This window comes from Xyrauchen texanus, chromosome 48, assembly GCF_025860055.1.
Source record: "Xyrauchen texanus isolate HMW12.3.18 chromosome 48, RBS_HiC_50CHRs, whole genome shotgun sequence".
In the NCBI taxonomy this organism is placed as follows: domain Eukaryota; kingdom Metazoa; phylum Chordata; class Actinopteri; order Cypriniformes; family Catostomidae; genus Xyrauchen; species Xyrauchen texanus.
In genome coordinates this window covers 16,541,371-16,565,123 of record NC_068323.1, presented here as the reverse complement: position 1 = coordinate 16,565,123, position 23,753 = coordinate 16,541,371, and the positions used below count along the sequence as shown (strand labels likewise).

Genomic DNA, 23,753 nt, shown 5'->3' with positions numbered 1-23,753 from the left:
ATCCTTTAGGTGAGTGTGTGTGTGTATGTATGTAATATATATATATATATATATACACACATACACACACACACACATATAAATATTTATATATAAAATTCAAATATACTGTCTTCTATTTTTATTATTTTATATTGTTATATGTTACAAACTTTTAATCAACACTTTTAAGTGAATTGTTTTATATTTTCAATTGTTTTTTCTTTGATGAACTCATCCACAATGCTTCATGGGATTGTAGTTAATTCGCTCATTAAAGACGTTAAAACCTATTGCACAGTAGTGTTGTCATGGTACCAGAAATGTAACGGTACTCGATACCATTTTCGGTACCAAAGCAAAAACAGGTTACTAAACAACATTTTTTTATTAACAAAGTTAACAAAACATTAGCAGCAGAACTAAGAACAGAAATATGCCATTGAGCAACACTTTAATTTAACAAAACTGTACAATGTATGCTTAAAGTATTTTTGAACACTGTGGCAGGGCGGAGGGCGGGGCCGTGTTGTGAGTATACACACCCGGTCCCTTATTAGGCTAATTAAGCCTCCGAGAGGGATAAAGGCCGATGGCAGACGGTGGTACGTGGAGAGAGAGATAGTTTATGGACATGTCCGTCAAGTGTGTGTTTGTCTTTTGGTTTAAGTTATTCATTAAAATAATATTTATATTGTCAAGCCAGTTCTCGCCGCCTCCTTCCCATCGAACCCCTTTACAAACACTTATATAAGATTTGCTTCAACTTTTGCAAGTTTTTACCAAGTACTAAAAAAAACTAAATAAACAAGCATACAATAGAATTAATAAAAAACTATTTCCAAACTAATATGCAAAGTGCTCTCATATTAATAAAGCTGAATATGGCCATTTTTCTTAAGAAATGCACAGTGACATAAATAATGATTAAATAAGTCGCGAGCCATTGTGTTCTAATCTACCGGCATTAAGCGTCCGCACTCGAGTGCAGTTTCAATCTCCCCCCCTTAGATTGGGACATTAGCGCAACTCATTGAAGAGGCGCTTACCACACAGAGAAATGCCAGTTTCTGAGTTTAAAGTTATTAACATGACCTGCTTCTGTATTATTTGAACTTAATTAAAGCTATAACACATTAATATAACTGCATTTAAGATGTAACGCATGTTTCCTTAAAAGAGCTCCGACGAATATCATATACCATCTGCAAATATGCGCATATCTTGTTTTTCCACAACGAGACTGCTTCTGAATTTCCTTGTTTGTTTTTTTTTTTTGTTTGTTTTTTTTTATAATTCCCTAATACTTTGGGATCTACATAAAATGAAGCTGTGAAAGTTTAGAGTGCATCTGGACTGTGATCTTTGTGATTCTTCTCCTCCATCAGGCTTGAATTGCTGCTCTCACACATCATTACAGTTTAATATGATTTCATGTTACGTTAAATGAGATCAAACGACTATTCGACAATAAAAAATTCTCGTCATTTTTTTAATTTTCGACGTTGTCGATAATGTCGACTATTCGTTTCAGCCCTAATGCAAATGATAATATGCTTTTAAACTAACCTGCTTTGGTTGCTTGAATTAATCCGGGTGTCTGTCTTTCAGGTGCTTTATTAAGTTTGATGTGTTTCCTCCTTTCGTCAGAAAATTGTGAAAGCAGCATTTACAAATATTTTTTTGCTGATCTATGATGTTTCCCTAACCTATGAATTTCCCAACCTGGCTTTTTCCACTTTTCTTTTTGACAAGATTCAGTTGAGACTCCGCTGCAGCTTTGCTTGTCGTCATCTTTTGCTTGTTGTGGGCGTTCAAAAGTTCCTGACTCTGATTGAGAACTGGGTATCCCTTCAGAAATTCTGGTATCGTAAACATTTTTTTTGTTTCAGTACCGAATTGGTACCGGAGTACTGGTATTTTTGACAACACTAGTGCACAGCACATGGCTCAAGCTTGTCTCATTTGATGTTTTGTGTCGGTGACTAGTCAGTGACTGGTCTGCATCAAGAAGTCTCAGATCCCACAACACTACATCGTGTAGTGTGCACACTTCTGCGACATGCCCAGACTAGTTTTCAAACCAGCTTGAAATCTGGTCGACTAGTTGTAAGGTGTGTGCACAGTCCTGATGGCCAAGAGACCGACAATTAGCAAAAGCCAATAAAAAAAAGAGAGCCAGAGTAGAGCATATATTTAGGAGACAAAAAAATATTAAGAAAATGATACAATACAACACTAACGTCTCCTTACCAGCTTTAAAAAAGAAAATACGTTTACCTGTACATCCACAAGAACTTCAAGAATCTTCTTCATTATGCCTGATATCAACATGCATTGACACAGATGAGAAGCACACATATATTTAGATAGTGGAGGTAGTCCACTAAAATAACACTCTCTCTAAACGTTCTCTAAATTTATTCTCTAAATGTCATGTTTGAGCTCATGTTAAATATACTTAAGAGAATGTACACTCTCTAAATTTATAACTGTATAATTTATAATTATAACTTTTGTGTTTGCTCTTTATTATTAAGCAGTAAGATACTTACTGATGTCTCCATGAAATCAAAGACTTTCCCCAAGAAATCTGAACATAAGTGGTCAAAAGAGATGACCTAGGCTACAGCTTTATACCTGGTGTAAACAGGTAGTGGTCGAACGATATGGGTTTTTTTTTTTTATGGCCGATGCCGATATCCAGAGAGCAGGGTGGCTGAAAGGCCAATACACTGGCAATATACAACACACAGCCATTAATGTCTAAACCGCTGGCAACAAAAGTGAGTAGGTGAAAATGTCCAAATTGGGCCCAAAGTGTCAATATTTTGTGTGGCCACCATTATTTACCAGCACTGCTTTAACCCTTTTGGGCATGGAGTTCACCAGAGCTTCACAGGTTGCCACTGGAGTCCTCTTCCACTCCTCCACGACGACATCATGGAGCTGGTGGATGTTAGAGACCTTGTGCTCCTCCACCTTCCGTTTGAGGATGCCCCACAGATGCTCAATAGGGTTTAAGTCTGGAGACATGCTTGGCCAGTCCATCACCTTCACCCTCAGCTTCTTTAGCAAGGCAGTGGTCGTCTTGGAGGTGTGTTTGGGGTCGTTATCATGCTGGACTCATGCAGCCCCAGACCATGACACTCCCACCACCATGCTTGACTGTAGGCAAGACACACTTGTCTTTGTTGTACTCACCTGGTTGCCGCCACACACGCTTGACACCATCTGAACCAAATAATTTATATTGGTCTTGGTCAGACCACAGGACATGGTTCCAGTAATCCATGTCCTTAGTCTGCTTGTCTTCAGCAATCTGTTTGCGGGCTTTCTTGTGCATCATCTTTAGAAGAGGGGATGACAGCCATGCAGACCAATTTGATGCAGTGTGCGGCGTATGGTCGGAGCACTGACAGGCTGACCACCCACCCCTTCAACCTCTGCAGCAATGCTGGCAGCACTCATACATCTATTTCCCAAAGACAACCTCTGGATATGATGCTGAGCACGTGCACTCAACTTCTTTGGTCGACCATGACGAGGCCTGTTCTGTGTGGAACCTGTCCTGTTAAACCGCTGTATGGTCTTGGCCACCGTGCTGCAGCTCAGTGTCAGGGTCTTGGCAATCTTCTTATAGCCTAGGCCATCTTTATGTAGAGCAACAATTCTTTTTTTCAGATCCTCAGAGAGTTCTTTGCCATGAGGTGCCATGTTGAACTTCCAGTGACCAGTATGAGGGAGTGTGAGAGCGATGACACCAAATTGAACACACCTGCTCCCCATTCACACCTGAGACTTTGTAACACTAACAAGTCACATGACACCGGGCAGGGAAGATGGCTAATTGGGCACAATTTGAACATTTTCACTTAGGGGTGTACTCACTTTTGTTGCCAGCGGTTTAGACATTAATGGCTGTGTGTTGATTTATTTTGAAGGGACAGAAGATTTACATTAAGGCGACACGATTTGGGGAAAATGTCATATTGCGATTATTGAGGTTAATATTGTGATATGCGATTGCGATATAATAAACAAATGGTATCATGAGTCAACTTGCTTGGTTATCAAGGAAAACAAACAAATATATTACTGATAATGCTGAAATGTGTATTTTTTCAACTCAAACATACAAACTAGCAACAACTATAAATGCACAGTGTTTTCAAATTAAAATATTTTTACAAAATTAAATTATATCTTTGCATTACTGCAAACTTGTTATTTTCTCAATATTACACCTAAATAAAATAGAACAATAAATAAGAACACACGAATTTTCACGAAAATAAGATTGTCCAAACAAACAGGGACATTTAAGAAGGATGTAACATGCACTTTGTATAAACTCTTTTGAAAAGGAAACTGGATATAAAAGTGTGGTTCACTCAATCAAACCAACCACTAAAACTGTTATATATATATATACATACATACATACACACATACATTTTATTGTTGTTGTAATTTTAATGTTATTTTTCACATTAGATTGATCTTATGATGATCTCATCAATGATACAACACGTTGCAAGTTGCAGACAGCGGGGGTTAGAGACGTGCATCTCCATGTTAGAGTGTGCATCAGCCAGCGGAACTTTAAATCTCCCGGTCTCAATTCCCGCTCAGATTGGGTCTCTTCCACGACTGGTTGAAGCAGCTCTGACCGCACAGAGAATGACAATTTTGGAGTTTGAGCTTATTTACATGCCACGCTCCCATATTATATTAACTTTAATTATTGATGAAATGAAGACCTATCGCCAAGCCGTGATCGGTGTTATCTTTTCTGGCCACCAGTTCAGTGTCAGTCTGCGCAGCATCCATCTTCACCTGATTTCCACGCTGAACACCGGAAACTCACATGACCACACATGCCACTCCCTAAAATGAGACCGACTGGTCATCTTTTTATTAGCTGTGTAGAAAATGGGAAAACAGCTCTCAGAGAGAATGGGCTGTCACGTTATTGCATGCACTTATTTATTTTATACAATCGCAGCATTTTGCTGTCATATAATCGCACAGGCTGACATCGCGATTGCGATATGATTTATCATACAGCACTAATTTACACCATTATACAAGCTGTACACTCACTACTTTACATTGTAGCAAAGTGTCATTTCTTCAGTGTTGTCACGTGAAAAGATATAATCAAATATTTACAAAAATGTGAGGGGTGTACTCACTTTTGTGAGATATTGTATATTTGTATTTTAAAATGGTAGATAGAATTTTCTTCTGATTTCTGTTTAGTCATCACATTTTGCAAATCATGTAGAGTGGCCTTGGCTTAAGAACACAGTCGTGTACCTTTTTTTTGTCTAATTATCAAATACTTGTTTGCTTCAAAACAATGTTTATAATGTTGTGATCTTAAGAGGTAGTTGGCTTGATTCATGTCTTAGAACTCTTTATAGAAGTATTTTGAATGAATGGGCAAACACTTCCAGAAACCATAGCTGAAGATAGCTGAAAATGTGGGTGGGCACAGCTGCACTCTATTGACTGATGAGAAGTTAAATGGCTTTGCACTATTTTTGTAAACCAGCCTAACTGGCCCTTAGAAAAAAAATATTTTTTTTATTGCTTTATTACTGTGTGCAATCTGGATAAAAAAGCAAGACAGGTAGCATCTGTCTCCACCTACTGCCTTGGCACAGTCAGCATCATCTGCTGGCTTTGGCACAGGGCATGAAACACATCAATACGGCTCAGTAGTGCCAAGTACAAGTATAGCAGTCATGCTTAATCCAATCTGGCAAAGTATTAATCTTCTAATGTTAGCTATAATAAGTCACCTACTTCGCAGTCTTTGGGCCCGTCAACCCCAGACCTGTACTTGGGAAATTATGTGTGGCATTAACTTTTAAAACAATCTGTTACTAATGGATTCAGCTTAATTTGGGGACAACATATAAAGCCATAATCGGTTACTACTGGGGATGAACCAATCATCAAATATCAGACGATAATCAGGGATGATTCATTTGCAGTCAAATGTGGGTGGAGAAACTAATCGGACAGTTGGTCTTCAACTCGTGCTATGAGTAAAAGAAATGTGTGGAATTACTTTAAACTGGGTGACAATGACAGCAGAGTTGCAATTTAAGCTTTCCACTGCTTGAATTCCATGAATTGAAACTACCTTTAAAACTTCAAAAAAGTAATTTGATTGCTCACCTTAAGGCTCTATACAGTAAGGATTATGAAAAGTTGGTTAAAGCTAAAGCGGAGCTTGCTTCAGCTAAAAGGGACAAGCTTCATTGTTCAGAATTCAGTTATTAAAAAAAATTAAGAAATCTTACCAATTTAATGAAAACCTTACAAGAGGCTATTAAGAATTAATTATGGGATATAATGTGCTTTTTGTTTCCGTGTTTCGTTTATAACTGAGACAAGTCACTCTCAAACATGAAAGACATGTAGATCCCTAATAATCCCTAATTATTACTAAGTGGCAAGACTATGTGACACGATACTGAAACTCTGAAATGTATCACTACTAGACAATTTATTTTGAGTAAACTTAAAGAAGGAAATGAAAAATGGCACAAAGCAAAGGGTCATTTCCTCTAATGAAGTATCTAGCAAAAGGCAGAACAACCTTATACACACACACACACACACACACACACACACACACACACACACACATCAGACAGTGGCATCAAGCTCTTGCCATTCTGAATACTTAAAAAAAGAACACAACAGAATTCAAAATCCTGGAAAACAAAGTACTAATATAGCTTGATTAAAACTTATACCAACCTGGGGTTCTGCCAAAAGAAATTCTCCATTATACATGGTGACTAGAAAAAGGCAGGGCTCACATAATCCATCATGAAGCTTGATTTGGCCGGCTTAATTTTATCTCCAGAGGAACTGAGATGTAGTTGAGCAGATCAAATATCAAATTAGACTAAATGACTCATGAGGTGAGTACAGAGGCAAAATGTCTGATGAGTTACAATGAGTCCCCTTGAATACTTCATATTACCGCAACTCCACTAGAATCAATCTATTTGGCTACAAAATATGTTTCAGACACTATGCAACCAAAATCCCTATAGGCAAGGTTAATATACACCCCTCTCTGAACAGGGCGAAACGCATGAAACTCAAGAACTTGGCAGAGAGCAGCCAATCACTGCTCTCAATTGGAAACCAATATTTTGACAGGAAAGAAAAAGGTTGTTTTAAAACACAACATAACATTTTTGCAACAAGATAATGAATGTGGATAATGACATGTTGTTATCATAGGTTTGAATATTTCCTGCCCTACTTGGAGTTAGTATTCTCTAGGAGTCAAGGTGAACTTCTTGGCCCTAAAGCCTCCTAAAATGAAGCTGCAATCCTGAAAGTCAATGTCAGGAAATGAGACAAACACCAACACGATGAGGGAAGTGGGTTATAACTCGGTGAGACCACAGCTCATTTCAACTTTCACGTCAGCAATTGGACCATAAATATTTTCCTTATTTTTTTTAAGGCAGAGCAACAGCTGCTTCTGTGAACCAGCTGCTTTTCACCTCTTTAATGTCAAGTAAAAAGAGTAATGATGGTTTAAGTGTAGGAAACGAATCAGTAATATGATATAAAATATGCTGAACATCTAACAAGCTGTTTTTCATAGATTATATCTCATATTAAATGTAAACATGGCCATGTTTCTTCACATAAAATAGTCCATAGAACAGCAGTCTTTGAGTACATTTACATGGACACCAGAAAGTGGCTTATTGCAAGAAAGTGGCATTCTCATTTGCATGCACTATATAAGTGGTGTACCCTTTACTCCAATACACATGCGGCTGGGTCACTAAGCAGCTTTATCCACAGCAACATAATTTCCCTTGTGTAAAAAAAAACAAAACATGGGATCCGAGGAAGACTTTAATTTATTCTCAGTTGCTTCGCTTTATTTACAGATATTCTAGAGTTGTTGATGTGTTTGGTTCTTGAACTTTCTATTGCGACATGCATTGGAACTGTGCAGCAGTTGTGGGGGTTCCCACTTACGTCAAACTCCGGCATTCCCCCAATGTACAAGCTCTTACATTAACATGAGGGACAGTCAATTTTACAATGGTGTGTATGAATGAGTATATTTTAATGTAATTTTCCCACTGTACTTCCATAAATGTTGAATTCTTTCCATTGTGTTGAATTGTTGTTGGACTCCATACTTGAAACTCAAGTGTGTTAAACCGCTTTCAATTAATTCCTTAAGTGGCAAAAGGAAATTGGCGATCTCATTTACATGACGTTTCGGAACGCTGCTTTCAGCAAAACCCCTGGAATAAACCATTTTCTTAAGTGCATGTAAATGTGGTCACTGACTACTCTAAACATACTTAGCTTTTGCTCTACATTGAAGAGCTGAAAACATACAAATAGATTCACAATGTACAATCAATATCAGAGTGTATCAACCCATTTCAAAGACAGCAATTCATTGATAGGTTTAATGAAAAGTATATAGATACATTTTCAAGGTCAAGCTGAATTAGTGAGTGCTGGGCTGAAATTAAACGAAGGCTAACCCACCAGAAGTAAATTTGACCACCCTGAAATTCATTTTACACCAATAATTTCCTTTCAGAGATTCCCCTTCGACCTAGTTTTCATGATTTATAATACACTTGCTGGTAAAAACTACTTAAGCACATCCATCACATGTAAAATAGACAGCTCTTCATTAAGATGACCATCTAAAGAAGAAGCCTGGATTGATTAATTAATCAGCAATTTTGGTCCAAATAATGTTTTTACAACATGAGTAATTCTCACAAAACCTGTCAAGAAAAGGTCTTGGTCATATTGAAACCCCAAAAACTTTAATTATATTTTGTATAAACAAAATTAAGCCTACATTTAGGGCCATTAAGGTTTTTTGCATAGTGACATTATTTTCTGGACACTTAAGCACATTATACCACCCAATTCTCATAACCACAATGCACACCTATATTTTACTTTATTTCCATTGTTTTAAATGATGATTCTCATTACCATCACAGTACTTTTTTAGTATAAAAGCATGGTCACATTTACATTCCCTCTGCAAAATATGGCTGGCAAAATACAGCCATCTCGACGAGAACTCTTGTGAATTTTGCACTATGGATTTCCGGTGGCAAACATTTTCCCTTGCGGATTTCGGGTGGAGTTCAAGTTTGGTAAACTTTGACAGGCGAATTCATCGTGTTGACCAATAGGAAGTAGCTTGGTTTGGCAGTTGACCTCTGTGTGGGTAGTGCTTCATACACAGCTGCACTGAATATTCACAAATGGACAAGGATAACATTTTAGCTGTGAGTTTCTTTTTAACTTCACTCTCAGAGAGTATAAAGTACAGCATTAAAAAGAGGCTGCTAGGCAGTTTGTTTTTTGCTGGTTTCACATGTGCTCAATGTCCACCCATGCCTTCTCCACCCACAGAAATTTGCTGTGCAAAGGTAAATGTGACCGCGCATCTAGGCTACATAAATTATGCTGTTGTACAATAATTTTTTTATTACGTTTTGCAGAACGTGACGAAAAATTGGAACAAAGCTCCTTTCAATTGTTCTGAAGTGGAAATATTATTTTTGAAAATTGGTAACGGGTTAATAACCGGTTAATTCTGTTCCAATAGTTTTTTTCATGAAACCAAAGACTACATGGTTTGCCACAGAAAATTTACAGAATTACACCCCTTCCTGTTGTCCCAAAATTGAGGCTTCTCTCTTTATACTTGAACATGATAAGCATGTACAGAAAAATACATTATTTGAAAAGATGTTTTTTATAGGCTATATGCTGATAATTTCCCCACAGTATTAAATTGCTTTTACGTATTTTGGGTGAGGCAAGTCCCCTTTTAGAGCTTGTTTTTCAAATCAGTTCACTTTTTTTCTTGAGACCTAGTAACACTACATCTGGTATAGCACCCACCCTTAGGACAGGGTACAGTCATTTAAAGAAGAACAAAAAAAAAATAATGTTTTTAATAGTTCCGTAATTCTGTTCTAACCAGTTAACAATTGAAAAGGAGGCAGCGGACCGCCGGAACTGTAAGTGAAAAGTGCTGTTTCTGCTCAGAATAAACATTTCATTTTTAGTCCCTAGTACCAAGGGAATACTACTTGGTGGTATTGAGAATTACATGATGACCATATTTTTTCTCATTAAGGTATTAAGAGTGGGCGGGGAGTAAAGTGTACATAACTGTAATGAAAATAATGTCACAATGTAAAAAAAAACAGTAATGGTCCTAAAATAAGCATAAGTTTGATCATGCAAAATGCAATTTCAACACAAAGGTTGCTCTTTTGACCTTCTCTAACGATATCGCTTAGGATTTCTTTGGGTCAAAATATATAACGACCATTTGCACAGACATTAACTGGCATTCGCAACAGACTTTAGCTAAACAAAATTAGAAATGCGAGCTCACCTTCATTTTCAGACGATGGACATGCAACCTGAAGTGCCAAATCAAATGTTCTCGCAGGATTCTCGCTGCAAGAGAGGAAAAACACCAACTCACTAAAACAGCAACTTTATCATACATTTTGACACACAACCGTCCCACAGGTCCAGGCTGACTTTGAAACAGTTAACAACAGGTCGACATGTCATTAGACAGACGTGTTTTATTTTTAAGTATTTAGACATGTTTGAGCATTCAGATAAGCGCTTACGTTGCATTGGTTAGGCTATATGACACAAGAAAGCCATAAATGCTGATAGTAAGAGGTGTTTACATTATGCAGTACCTGCAAGAGGAAATATTTGCCGCTGTCAAGTGTTTAAATGTTTGTGAAGGAATGCGGCTAGGCTAGTTAGCATGGCAGAGGTAAAGCGCTAACCGGTCAGCTGGACCTGTCATCCCCTCACAGTTAGCTAAACGAGCTAACCAACGGGCTAATAAACGCAGTTATCATTCATTCAGTCCGTATATGAGACATTTACAACGGGGGCCGCAACAAACAAGGGGGGTTCGTCACGTAAACAACTGGTGACTTACTTTATCCTGCTATCCATGGCTACAGCATCGCGTCAACAGCACCTTGCGCCAACAGCAGGGATATAAAAATACCGTCGCGCGCCCCCAGCCACGCCGTCTGCTCGCGAAGCTTCTCGTCTCACCGATACCTGAAGCACAGTTGCGGATGCTGCTGCATTTCTCTCTCTCTTTGCGCACTCTCGCAACAGGACGTTTCGTTTCCCCTGGTTGTGATCCTCCTTCAGTAAAGCACCAGGAAGTGCGGACAACATTTCATGACGTCGCGTCGTTTGACCCACACCTGAGTCGCGCGCGGGTTTGTGTATTTGTGTGGACTTCAGTGTGTGATGCGGAATGTAGCTACAGTCGCGCTGTGTAGTGGCCACTGTAGTGCTTTGGAAACATATATATAAATTTTATATCGAACAGGAGTAGCAACAAAGCCTTCTTTCATTCTAGTATGCATTTTTCTACTGTTGCAAGCATGCACAAGCATGTCATATTATGCTGGCCTGCATAATATCCATGTTTTTGATCCTATCTTTTTTAATCACTTTTCGAAGATAATAATCTTTGTTTTTGGGAGGAATGCAAATACACACAAATTGTCAATGACCCAAGCAGAGCTTGTTATAACACTAGTCTAGAGCTTCTAGTGGTATGGCAAAGGAAGTTTAAATTCACACCACCCACTCGTTTTAAAAAATAACTTGGGTCAGCCTGTTGCTATGCACGGAAATGCTTTTATATTTTGTGTGCATGTCCTGCTGATAAAATAATACAGGGTTTGTTTGTTTGTTTGTTTTAGTATAGTTAATGCAGCAAACTCTTTGTTTATCATGTCACTAGCATGTTATTTGGATGTTGTATGTTGAATTTGGTGTATGTAGTTGTAGTCTAATTCTAATTCCCTTTCTTAAAAAATAAAAAAAATTAAGGTTACTCTTGAGACATTTACAATGGAAGTGAATGGGGCCAATTTGTGGGGGGTTTAAAGACAGAAATGTTATATATATATATATATATATATATATATATCACCGAAATAATGTTAAAACACATATCGTTTACTTTTGAAACAATTAGTATTTTAACATTTACAGATTGGCCAAAAAGAAAAAATCTGGGTAACACCCTGTCTACACCAGGCATGGCCATTCAACCAATGCACTGGACGCGTCAACATGAACGTTCTGAAGCGTTTATTTGTGTTGTTGGCAGTAGTAGCGCCAGCGTGTGCAGTGCAAAATGGAACGGTACCACAGATCTATAAATATAACCTATATATATACCTGTGCAATAGACGCTTCCAGTGTAGACAGCAGCATTGATTATACAGTAAATGGTTCTAGCTTCTGATGCGATGCGCCGCTTGTGTCCTGTGTTAATAGGGCGTGAGGCACTTACAATGGAAGTGAATGGGGGCCAATCTGTAAACATTAAAACACTCACTGTTTCAAAAGTATAGCTGCACAAAGTAAACCATATGCATGTTAACATAATTTCAGTGTGATAAAATTGCTTACCAACCATTTCTGTGTAAAGTTATATCCACAATTTCGTTGCCACGACGATGTAACACAGGTAACATTGTAATCCTGCAAAGATGACAATATAAGTAACTTTACAGCTCAAAAATGCACACGTTTTAACAGAAGAATTACTGTGTTCTTTTATGAAATTATAAACTTCACATTTATGCTTTTAAACCCTCCAAAAATTAGCCCCATTCGCCTCTCCGCAACCTTGATTTTTGCTTATATATATATATATATATATATATATATATATATATATATATATATATATATATATTATATTATATTATATATATATATATTAAAAAAAATTGGTAACCAACATTTACGCTACAAATGCTGTCGACTGAGCTTAAGTTGTTCTTAAGCTTAAATTGGGAAATTACAGTTAACCGCCTCCTCAGTCTATTCTAGTATTGTAGTTGTAATGCAAAGACAGAATCCACTCATATTATAAATACGAGAAGAAAGATGTAATTTTGTCTGTCTGCATTATAAACAATGTCAGTCATTTAATTGTTCAGATACTGAATGTATACTGCTTTAATTAACTTTAAATAACCCAATTAATTACAAAACACCCAAGCACAATTATAAATAAATAATATATATATATTACAGCACAATTCTAACTATTCAGAAATGTGTTTTATTATTTATTTATTTTTTGTTGTTGTTTTTACTTTCAGAATAAGCTCTTTTAAATTGCTCTGATGATCGGCCGTTGTAGATATGTTTAAATTCACATACCCTGGGTATGTTCCTAAGGCATGTTCAGCAGTTTAAGGGTGATTATATAATTAGGGGTACATTTCAGATCAACAAAAAACTGAAAAAATCATTGTGATTTTCTGCAAAATAATCTAGTTGTTTCCATAATATACCCCCATATTGTTCTAAATTCATTAGTTGGCAAGCTTAAGCTCGAATTACTTTTTAAATATTTAAATGAAAATAAATATTCGATTCATTGTTTTGTCAACTGTGTTACAGACAAAAGTGATGTCATAGAAGACATAAATGAAGTACTACACATATGATAAAACATTTGTTTGAAAGTTCTTGAGTCTATTCACCAGGGGTTTTGAGGTTGTCTGTCTAACTGATTTAAAAAATATTAATTTTAAACTGAATAACGGATATTCTTTGGTATACTATCATCAAGGATGGATATTGTTTCAACATAATTCTCCATTACACTGAATTTAGAGTTATTAAATGCTTTAAATGCTTTATGTAATACTGTTCACTCTAGAGATGTCCTTTTTATCATTTTTATTAAATTTTAGCCTACATTTAAAGATTTATGACACAAAAATCACACGTAACACAATTGACAGATAAAGTAACACAGTTGACAGGAGTAACACGGTTGACAAGATGCATTAGGAGAAAAAGAGAAACCTTTCTTTAAAATAAAACCTTTTATTTTGACAAGTGTCTGCAACAAGTAATTAAATATAGCTGCAAGCAGCAATGCGATTCCTCCTCAAAATGGCAAATCATTTAAAATTGATCAGTAGAGGGTTGGGGTTAAACCCTTCCAATGGAGGAATCCAAAAACATGTATTTCTGTCTGAATCCTAAGCTAAACATTTTCAGTGTACAGGAAAATCCATCATACCGGACCTAATGGATCCTTGAGGCTTTTTGTTTCCAATGAGAAATTAGGTATGTACATTAAGTTTCCGACGAATTTGACAAATTGGGTGAAAATGCCATCAGTTTGAAAATTGGACATTTGGACGTGGTCTGTAGCGCCCCTAAAGATGTATGTGGGCCATTCTTGATTTGTGGGTTCCTGTTGGCCTGTAGTATCAATGTACCAATTTAGAACATTTTTGAACAGAAAATGAGACTTTTGGAAGTGGCCTGTAGCGCCCCTAAAGGGCTGAATGTGGGCAATTCTTGGTTTGTGGATTCCTGTTGGCTAGTAGTATCAATGTACAAAATGATAAATTTTTTAACCAGAAAATGGGAATTTTGGGCAATGCCTGTAGCGCCCCTAAAGGGCTGAATGTGGGCCATTCTTGGTTTGTGGGTTTCTGCTGGCCTGTATTATCAATGTACCAAATTAGAACATTTTTGACCAGAAAATGGGAATTTTGGGCATGGTTTGTAGCGCCCCTAAGGGTGAATGTGGGCCATTCTTGGTTTGTGGGTTCCTGTTGGCATGTAGTATCAATGTACCAATTTAGAAGATTTTTGACCAGTGACTTTTTGAGCTATTGAGGCTAAAGGAGAATAATAATAATAATAATAAAACTGTCAATTACAATAAATTCCCTCCTATCAGAGGAATCTAATTAACTCTCTTGAAACAATGGAGAAAACAACTTTAAAAAATTCTGTTAATACTTAATTAGTCTCAATCACAAAACAGACTATAAGTATGAATCTCCTGTACAATTTTGACTCCCTTCTCTGGACTTTCTTCCTTCCAGCAATTCTCTGTCTGATATGATACACAAAGCATTACTTCATTGATCATGTGTTTTCATTTATGCTCACTGGACAGAATTAGGATGACCAGCAATTACTCTAGTCTTTTCACCATAATTTCATAATCAAATCTATTGTTAAAACTATTTTCTGCATGTTGTTCACAAAATCTCTACCTTGACATCAGAGGCTGTGGATCAACTTCAGGACTCAGAGTAACCTGGTTATCTATCACTTGCTATCTCTCTCTGGACTGGTGTTGGGCTTTTCTCCAATATGCTTGTTTCCTTCTCTTCTCCCTCTCACTTAAATCTTTCACTGTCTTCACCTTTCCTAGCTTTTTGTCCTCATGCCACGCACGTCCTTCTGTGTTTCTGTAAATACGCAGCCCTTCTCTCAGGATCAGCATCACGCTGAGCCCTGTACTGGCGCTGCTTCTCAGCTGTGTAATAACAATAGTTTTTATCAACAATACTCAATATAGGCATAAACTATGACAAGAAACCCAGCTAACATTGTCAACCGTGTTAATCCCTGTCAACTGTGTTACACTTGATGGGTAACACAGTTGACAAGTAACACAGCTGACATTTCTTCCATTTTAGGATCTTGTGCTAACTGTAGACCTTGAACATGTCCCCACATTACCTTGATCAACTCGTGTTTTTATACATTTTCTCTACATTTTTGTAAATATAATATCTAAAGTAAGTACACAAGACCATGTTGATAACACGGTTGATGAGCAATTCATCTACTCTATGTGTAGACTATAATAATGATTACAAATTGAAGAGGAGGAGTAGAAACTTAGCACACTGTATTTAAAATTCCCGCCACTGAAGGATGTGACATCACATGATGTTGGACATGTGACTTTGGAACAAACCACTGCTGATTTATAGGGGGTTTGTCAATGGGTAACACAGTTGACAAAGATTTCTTGGACACACACAAAGTTAATAATTTAATAGATATAAATGAGTGAATTAGTTTTTAATATACATTTGCCTTGTTTTAATGATTATTTTTAACAAATAATGATGAAAATAATATATAAAAATATATATTGCAGTGTTAATTTGAAAGGCAAAACTTGACTTTTAGCAAATTGGACAGCACAAAAATGGCAATTTCCAGTACAACATATGCATTTTCTCCTAATTAACTTATGGAACTGGTTTACTTTTCTGCATGAAATAAAGAGAAATGTGCCCAAATATAAAAGTGATCATTGCTTGAAGTGAATATTCAGGGAAAATGATAAATACAACCCAAGGACTTGAAATGTACCCCTAATTATATAATCACCCTTAAACTGCTGCAATTTTACAGTCTACCAAAGTTGGCGCAACCCTGCATTTTCAAAGTTCCACACGCCGCACACTTCCGAACAGCACAGTTTCATCACAAAGTTAATGTTTCGTCTGGAAGCAACGACGTGACCGGTGTTTTTAGTTTCCATTTCTTTAGCAACATGTTGCTGCTCAGTTCAAGAAGACTTTTAAGAGTAACACGTTTTAAACATCGTCAAAGGTATGTAATAATGTCAAATGAGGTGTGCAGCGCGAGAACGCCGCGTTAACAACAGAGCGCACGCGAGAGCGAATCAGATTCGAATTGCCGCGCCAAAAAACATGTTATATGACACGTGCTCGTTTTAAGAAAACGATAGATTAATCCACAAACTCAATCAAGAAGCATGCAAGGTTAAGAGCAAATTCAACACTGACAAGTTATTTGCTGTGTTATAAAATGGTGCTACATTTTAAGCGAATCGTGTAGAAACACCAGACTGTGATATGTGAGTGAGTCATGTGATTTTAAATGACTCCCTGAACTTTTCTAAGGTTTTCCAGAGACTTTCTTCTTATGCAACTAAAAAAAAGAGCATACTGGACGCTGTTGACTAGTAAAAGGCTACTTCTCTATCTGAAAGACTGGGTCATTTTTTCAAAGTTCCTTTTGGCTGTCAGGAGCAATGTAATTTGATGGCTGAGAGGAAGTTATGGAAGACCGGTGGACTTGAGGAATGCACGAAGTACTGTATGCACAAACAGTGTCAGCCTCACTATGGAGTCAAAGAATGACATCTGAAATGGCATGCCACTAAAGTGCCTCAGGCCCTTTTGGCATTGGAGGATGTCAGAGATGAAGACTCCGAAATGACGCTTACAAATTTCTGAAAGGCGCTCCTATTGTGTTTGCCAGTATATTTTCATTAATGTGTAAAACTTGATTTACTTTTCCAATGGGTAAAGTGAATGTAAATTTGTAATACCAATTGGCATTGTGAAGTATAATATAAAATGTATTGTATTGTTTATTTTCCCAAACCTTACCTTATGCTTAAATATACTATTTACAATCAGGTTTACCATATTGAAAGATGACAAACAGAGGATCTGCAATTATCATTTCCACAGAATCTGGAAAGAACATGCATTGACCCCACAACAGGCTACAAGGTGTTTACTGAGTTTGCCCATAGGAAAAGAGGAAGATGCTGTGGGAGTGCCTGTTGACATGTAAGCTTTGTGTTCTTCTGTGGTGTATCTTTCCTAGAGGTTGTTGTATATATTTTTTACATAAAAATATATTGTTATATATATAAAAAATAAATAACCCTATGCCATTCCAAACTTGCATATGACCTTTCTTCTGCAGAACACAAAAGGAAATAATTTAATGAATGTCTCAATTGCTGAATTCAATACAATGGCTGCTGAAAGAGACTTACTTTTATGCTTAATAAAGCACTGAAATTTGTCATGAAAGTAGTCCATGTGACTTGTGTGTAATATGTCTTTTGAAGACTTACGATCACTCTATGCAGGTCTCCAGACTAAAAAATTACTTGGGAGCCATTGGCTCCTAAACTGAAACATTAAGGATTCAAATGGTTGTTTTTAGTCACCAAATCACAGATTTGTTAGATTTAGATAGACATCCAAAGAAAAGACTTCTGATAATAACCCATTAATCAAAGGTTTAATAAACCGTTTATATAGCTGAGAAGATAAGTTTGCATTCCCCTTTGTTTCAAATGTTCACACCCCTTTCATAATTTATACTAATATAAGAGATAAAAGATTTTAATGTTCACACCCCTTTCATAATTTATACAAATTTAAGAGATAAAATATATATGACAGATATTTACAGAAAGTATAGTATGCATATAGTCGTGTGTTTTCTTCTTGAGCATCAATGAATGTTTGCACCTTGTGTAATAGTGGTGTTCAAATCCCTCAATTGTCCCTTAAGTGTCAAAAGCTTCATTTTTATATATATATATCTCTACACACACACACAGATCAGCCACAACATTAAAACACCTGCCTAATATTGTGTAAGACCCCTTCCTGCCGCCAAAACAGCACCAACCCGTATCTCAGAGTAGCATTCTTCGCAACAATTGTACAGATCAGTTATCTGAGTTATCGTAGACTTTGTCAGTTCGAACCAGTCTGGCCATTCGCTGTTGACCTCCATCAACAAAGCGTTTCTGTCCACAGAACTGCTGCTCACTGGTGTCTTTTGTTTTTGGCACCATTCTGAGTAAATTCTAGAGACTGTTGTGTGTGAAAATCCCAGAAGATCAGCAGTTACAGAAATACTCAAACCAGCCCGTCTGGCACCAACAATCATCCATATGATTTATCTAATCAGTCCATCATGTGGCAGCATTGTAGTGCATAAAATCAAGCAAATACAAGTCAGGAGCTTCAGTTAATGTTCACATCAACCATTAGAATGGGGAAAAAATGTGACCGATTTGGAGCTTGGCCTGATTGTTGGTGCAAGATGGGCTGGTTTGAGTATTTCTGTAACTGCTGATCTCCTGGGATTTTCACACACAACATGTGTGTGTATATGTGTATATATATATATGTATAGTGTGTATATATATATATATATATATATATATATAAAACATTTATTATTATAATTTTTTTAAATGTATAAATATTGCCTTAGTCTTTACTGTTTCCGGATGGCCCCAGACACTGAGACTATAAGAGTGCAAATTGAATGCAATCCCAGATGCAGTTTATTGCGCTATTCCAATCAATAATTACCAGCTGAAAAAAGTGGTACACAATACAGAACTTTTAATTATAAAGAAGCCTTAAATACACATGGGACTCTTATTCTGAAATGTCTGTGCTCCCAGTTGTGAGCTCACTGATGGCTGATTCGCTGAGAAGTGAATCTGATTCAAACTGCTAACCTGAGCTCAAACCCTCTGTTATTTTCGGGTGATTCATGAAAAGGACCCGGTTCAAAAGAGTCATGCGTTCATGACTCTCGCATTGGGTTTGGTGTTGTGTGCAGTGAAGTGCATTCTTCACAGAATGTGTGAAAAGCGGCGTGAGACACACTGGTTGTGCGCACTCTATAGATGTATTCAATAACTCACAAGATGATATCTGTCAAAACCGCAAATGAACGCACATAACCCGACTGTCGTCAGTGGTGACTAGATTTTTAATTATTGTCGCAATCAATTATTTTGGTTGCATTTTCGACCATTTTAGTCACAGTCTGGAGCACTGATATTATGAACAGGCCATAGTTAAAGTCGTAGTTCACTCTCAATTCAAATTAAATTACTAAAAACGGAGTACAAATCTAGTATTACATTTTAGTATTAATAACAGATTTAAATTTTTTGGGTCAACTATTTCTTTAAACATACATAATATTGCATGAACTGGATGATGGGATTGATGTTTTACGACATGATGCTGATACAGGAGACATATATTTAATATATACGATATGCACATGTTGTATATAAAATATATACAATAAGGTTTTTCAAAAATACATGATTTTAATTTTATTAACTCTATACTCTAATTTTCCCCACCAGTGTCCATAGGGCAAATTAATGTGGAGGATCCAGCTAAGAAGAAAGCATTCAACTCATTGTTTTATGTATAGCAGTAAATGTGAAGATTTATTGAACAACTAATTTTGTGTGCTCCTATTCTGAATTTGGACTTCTTTTAATGTGCATCCTCCTTACACTCTGCTTTAAATGATGAAATCCACTACACCAGATGTGCAACCCACACTCCAGCAAATGGTTGGAATCAAATCTTTCCTCTGTGATTTGACTTACAGGAGTTGTGGAGTCCTCTGTCAGAGGGATTCCACAAGCGGGAATATTTGCGGCAGTGAATATTCATATCGTTACAGGCGATTTTAATTTTAACAGCTGTCAGTTCTGACTACAAGCTTCCCCCCTTGTAAATGTTAGACCAAGAAAACACCTTTGAGAAGGTTCACTCATAAATATTTTTTGGCACTACAAATGAAGGTTTCAGATCATTATAAAGAAATATGTTTATATAACATAAGAAACATTCAATTGCATATGTGTGAAGAGATTTTGGGAAGTAGTAGTGGTTTGAGCTACCGTTATGTGGAGTGTAACAGTCGGGTTCCTGAAGTAAAAATCCCATAATTTTCAGTGAATTCATTTTTGATAACTTTGAAACCTTTAAAGATAGACCTACCACAGGCTCAGAGGTTGTTAATCGATGGTAGCTGGTCGGTTTGGTTCATGACATGCAATCCTTAAAGGAATATTCTGGGTTCAATACAAGTTAAGCTAACTCGACAGCATTTGTGGCACAATGTTGATTACCACAAAAATGCATTTTTACTTGCATCTCCTTTTCTTTAATCTGAAATATTTCGGTAATCGAGGTTACAATTAGGCACATAGAATGGAAGTGAATGGGGGCCAATTTTTGAACGTTAAAATAATCACTGTTTCAAAAGAATACAAGACATAAACAAAATGCATGTAAACATGATTTTAGTGTGATAAAATCACTTACTAACCTTTTCCGTGTAAAGTTATTGCCAATTTTTCAACTTGTGCCTTTTTCATGTAATGACAAGTTAAACAACTTTACAGCTCAAAAACTAAAAGAGGGACGAGTAGAAATAAATGTTTGTGCTAATCAACATTATGCCACAAATGCTGTCGACTAAGCTTAACTTGTATTGAACCTAGAATATTCCTTTAAGAAATAAATGGGAAAAATACTTACAAGATGGCTGAAAACTGGGAGAGCACTGTTGCCCTCTATTATTTAAGGAATAAATTTCAAGCTGCCGTACTATATTGTGATAAATGAATCATGGGCACAATTTTTTATTTAAACATTCTTTTATTTAACTTTTCAGTTAAGAGTGCAGTGATGTACAGGCACACACTGTAGCAAGGTAAACAGGTGTTTTGCATCATAGCTTTAACTATATTATTAGCTCAATTTAAATGCTGTTGTAACGAGGACTCAGGCAAGTTGGGATCCATCTGCGGTTGTTTATTAATAACAAAACACAAGTCGTACAGGCAAGGTCGTGGGCAGGCAAACAGTGAATATAGCAGGCAGGCAATAGAGTAACCTGAACAGGCAGAGGTCTGGGCAGGCAGCAAACAAACGTAGTATGGAACAGGCAGGAGGTAAACAAGGCAGGCAGCAAGCTGGCAGGGTCTAAGTAACAGGCTGGATCGATACACAGAATAACTAGTAAGGGAGTCAGAGAGTAACTTGTTGGTAATGTCGCCGGGGCAAACAAGACTTTGCAAAGAAGGACTAAACAGGCACGGTTAAATAGGGTAGGGTAACACAAAACAGCTGGGGATTAATCAGACCTAGGTATGCGGGCAGAAGGGAAATGAGTTTAAGTGATCAGAAATGAGTTTAAGTGACCCCCCCCCCTGTGAGCGGCTCCTGACGCGACCTGCGTCGTGGTCTTCCCCGAGGTCGCAGGGCTGGTCTTTCCGGGTGGGCCCGATGGAACTCGGCGATGAGGTTGGGGTCGAGGATGTCGCCGGAGTCGACCCAGGATCTCTCCTCCGGGCCATACCCCTCCCAGTCCACCAGGTATTGGATCCGACCTCGGAGACGCCTGGAGTCAAGCAGGCTCCGCACCAGGAAGGCTTCTTCACTGCCCACTACCAGGGGAGGGGGGCCGTGGGTCACCTCCTCTTCAGCCCTCGGATCGTCGGCCGGTTTTAATAGGGAGACATGGAAAGTGGGAGAGATAAGATAATCAGTGGGGAGTTGTAAACGAAAGGTTACAGGATTAATTTTTCTTAAGATCTTAAAGGGACCCACATACCTAGGACTGAGCTTCTTGCATGGTAGGCGGAGACGGAGATCTCGAGTGGAAAGCCAAACCCATTGGCCTGGAGCGTAGTCAGGGCCGGGGCGGCGGCGGCGGTCTGCTTGTGCCTTGGAGTGGTTAATGGCCCGTTGTAGGTGGACGTGGGCCTGTTCCCACACAGCCTCACTGCGCTGAAGCCAGTCGTTTACAGCCGGGACCTCAGAGGGCTCGTCGGACCAAGTGAAAAGAGGGGGTTGGTAGCCCAGGATGCACTGGAAGGTGGTCAGGTTGGTAGATGGTTTGAGCAGGGAGTTCTGGGCGTATTCGGCCCAAGGAAGGAATCTGCTCCAGTCAGACTGGTTGTGGTGGCAGTAGGTGCGTAGGAATCTGATGATCTCCTGGTTGAGTCTCTCTGTTTGCCCATTGGACTGGGGGTGGTATCCTGAAGTAAGGCTTAGGTTTACGTTGAGGAGACGGAAGAAAGCTTTCCATACCTGAGAGGTGAACTGGGGCCCCCGGTCGGTGACTATGTCCTCTGGCAGCCCGTAGAAGCGGAACACACACTGGAACAGGTGTTCGGCGGTTACAAGGGCTGTGGGCAGTTTGGGCAGGGGTATTAGGCGACAAGCCTTAGAAAAACAGTCTACGACCGTGAGAATGGTGGTGTTACCTTGGGAGCTGGGTAGGTCGGTAACAAAATCTATAGCAATGTGTGACCAGGGGCGCTGGGGTACGGGCAGAGGTAGTAGAAGGCTGGCCGGAGCTTGTTTAGGGGATTTAGTGAGGTTGCAGACGCGGCAACTCCTGACGAAGTCGGCGGCGTCTTTGGGTAGTGTCTCCCACCAGAAGCGGTTCCTTAGGAGTCGCGTGGTTGCGGAGATGCCGGGGTGTCCTGAGTTCGGGGAGTCGTGCACCCAGTGGAGCGTCCTCTCCCGGAGATTGGGGGGCACGAAGGTCCGGTCTGGTGGACACTCGGTTGGAGGCGGAGCTGTGGCGTGGGCCTGGGTAATGTCGGACATGAGATCCCACTGGACAGGGGCTAGAATCAGTGCGGGGGGAACGATAGGTTCAGCAGAGGGACTTAGGAAATTGGTTTCGTGCTGCCTGGAGAGGGAGTCGGCTTTGACGTTCTTGGACCCTGGGAGGTAGGAAATGGTGAAATTGAACCGGGTGAAGAACAGGGCCCACCTAGCCTGCCTGGGGTTGAGTCTCTTGGCAGATCGGAGGTATTCGAGGTTTCGATGGTCGGTGAAGACCTGGAATGGGTGTCTGGTGCCCTCCAGCCAGTGGCGCCACTCCTCCAGTGCAGCTTTCATGGCCAAGAGCTCCCGATTGCCGACGTCATAATTTTGTTCGGCCGAAGAAAGTTTGCGGGAGAAGAAGGCACAGGGGAACAACTTCGGGGGTCTCCCTGGCGCTGGGAGAGAATGGCTCCTATGCCGGTGTTCGAGGCATCCACCTCCACCACGAAAGGGAGATCCGGATTGGGATGATGCAGGATGGGGGCGGAGGTAAAACGCTCCTTAAGCTGGGCGAAGGCCTGGAGGGCATCAGTGGACTAGTGGAGCTTGGTTCTCCCCCCTTCAACATGGAGGTCAGAGGTGCGGCGACAGTACTGAAGCTATGGATGAACCGGCGGTAAAAGTTTGCGAACC

The 23,753-nt window shown here is 38.7% G+C and overlaps 2 protein-coding genes across 4 annotated transcripts in view; one reads left to right on the top strand and one right to left on the bottom strand.

The window, feature by feature from the left end:
• Positions 1 to 11,215, bottom strand: part of LOC127639899 (DENN domain-containing protein 1B-like) — a 129,203-nt gene extending 117,988 nt beyond the window's left edge. For all 3 annotated transcript variants that reach the window (XM_052122224.1, XM_052122226.1, XM_052122225.1), the window contains exons 1-2: positions 11,006 to 11,215; positions 10,433 to 10,497 (exon numbers count right to left, since the gene is read on the bottom strand). In XM_052122224.1, coding sequence (XP_051978184.1) covers positions 10,433 to 10,497; positions 11,006 to 11,022 — 82 coding nt within the window. In that variant the 5' untranslated portion in view covers positions 11,023 to 11,215. The remainder of the gene's footprint in view (positions 1 to 10,432; positions 10,498 to 11,005) is intronic.
• A 5,295-nt stretch (positions 11,216 to 16,510) lies between these two features.
• Positions 16,511 to 19,914, top strand: c48h1orf53 (chromosome 48 C1orf53 homolog). Its single transcript, XM_052121560.1, is given in 4 exon segments — positions 16,511 to 16,596; positions 16,598 to 16,673; positions 17,391 to 17,484; positions 19,844 to 19,914. Coding segments are annotated over 4 exon segments (327 nt in total).
• Positions 19,915 to 23,753: the final 3,839 nt, after the last annotated feature.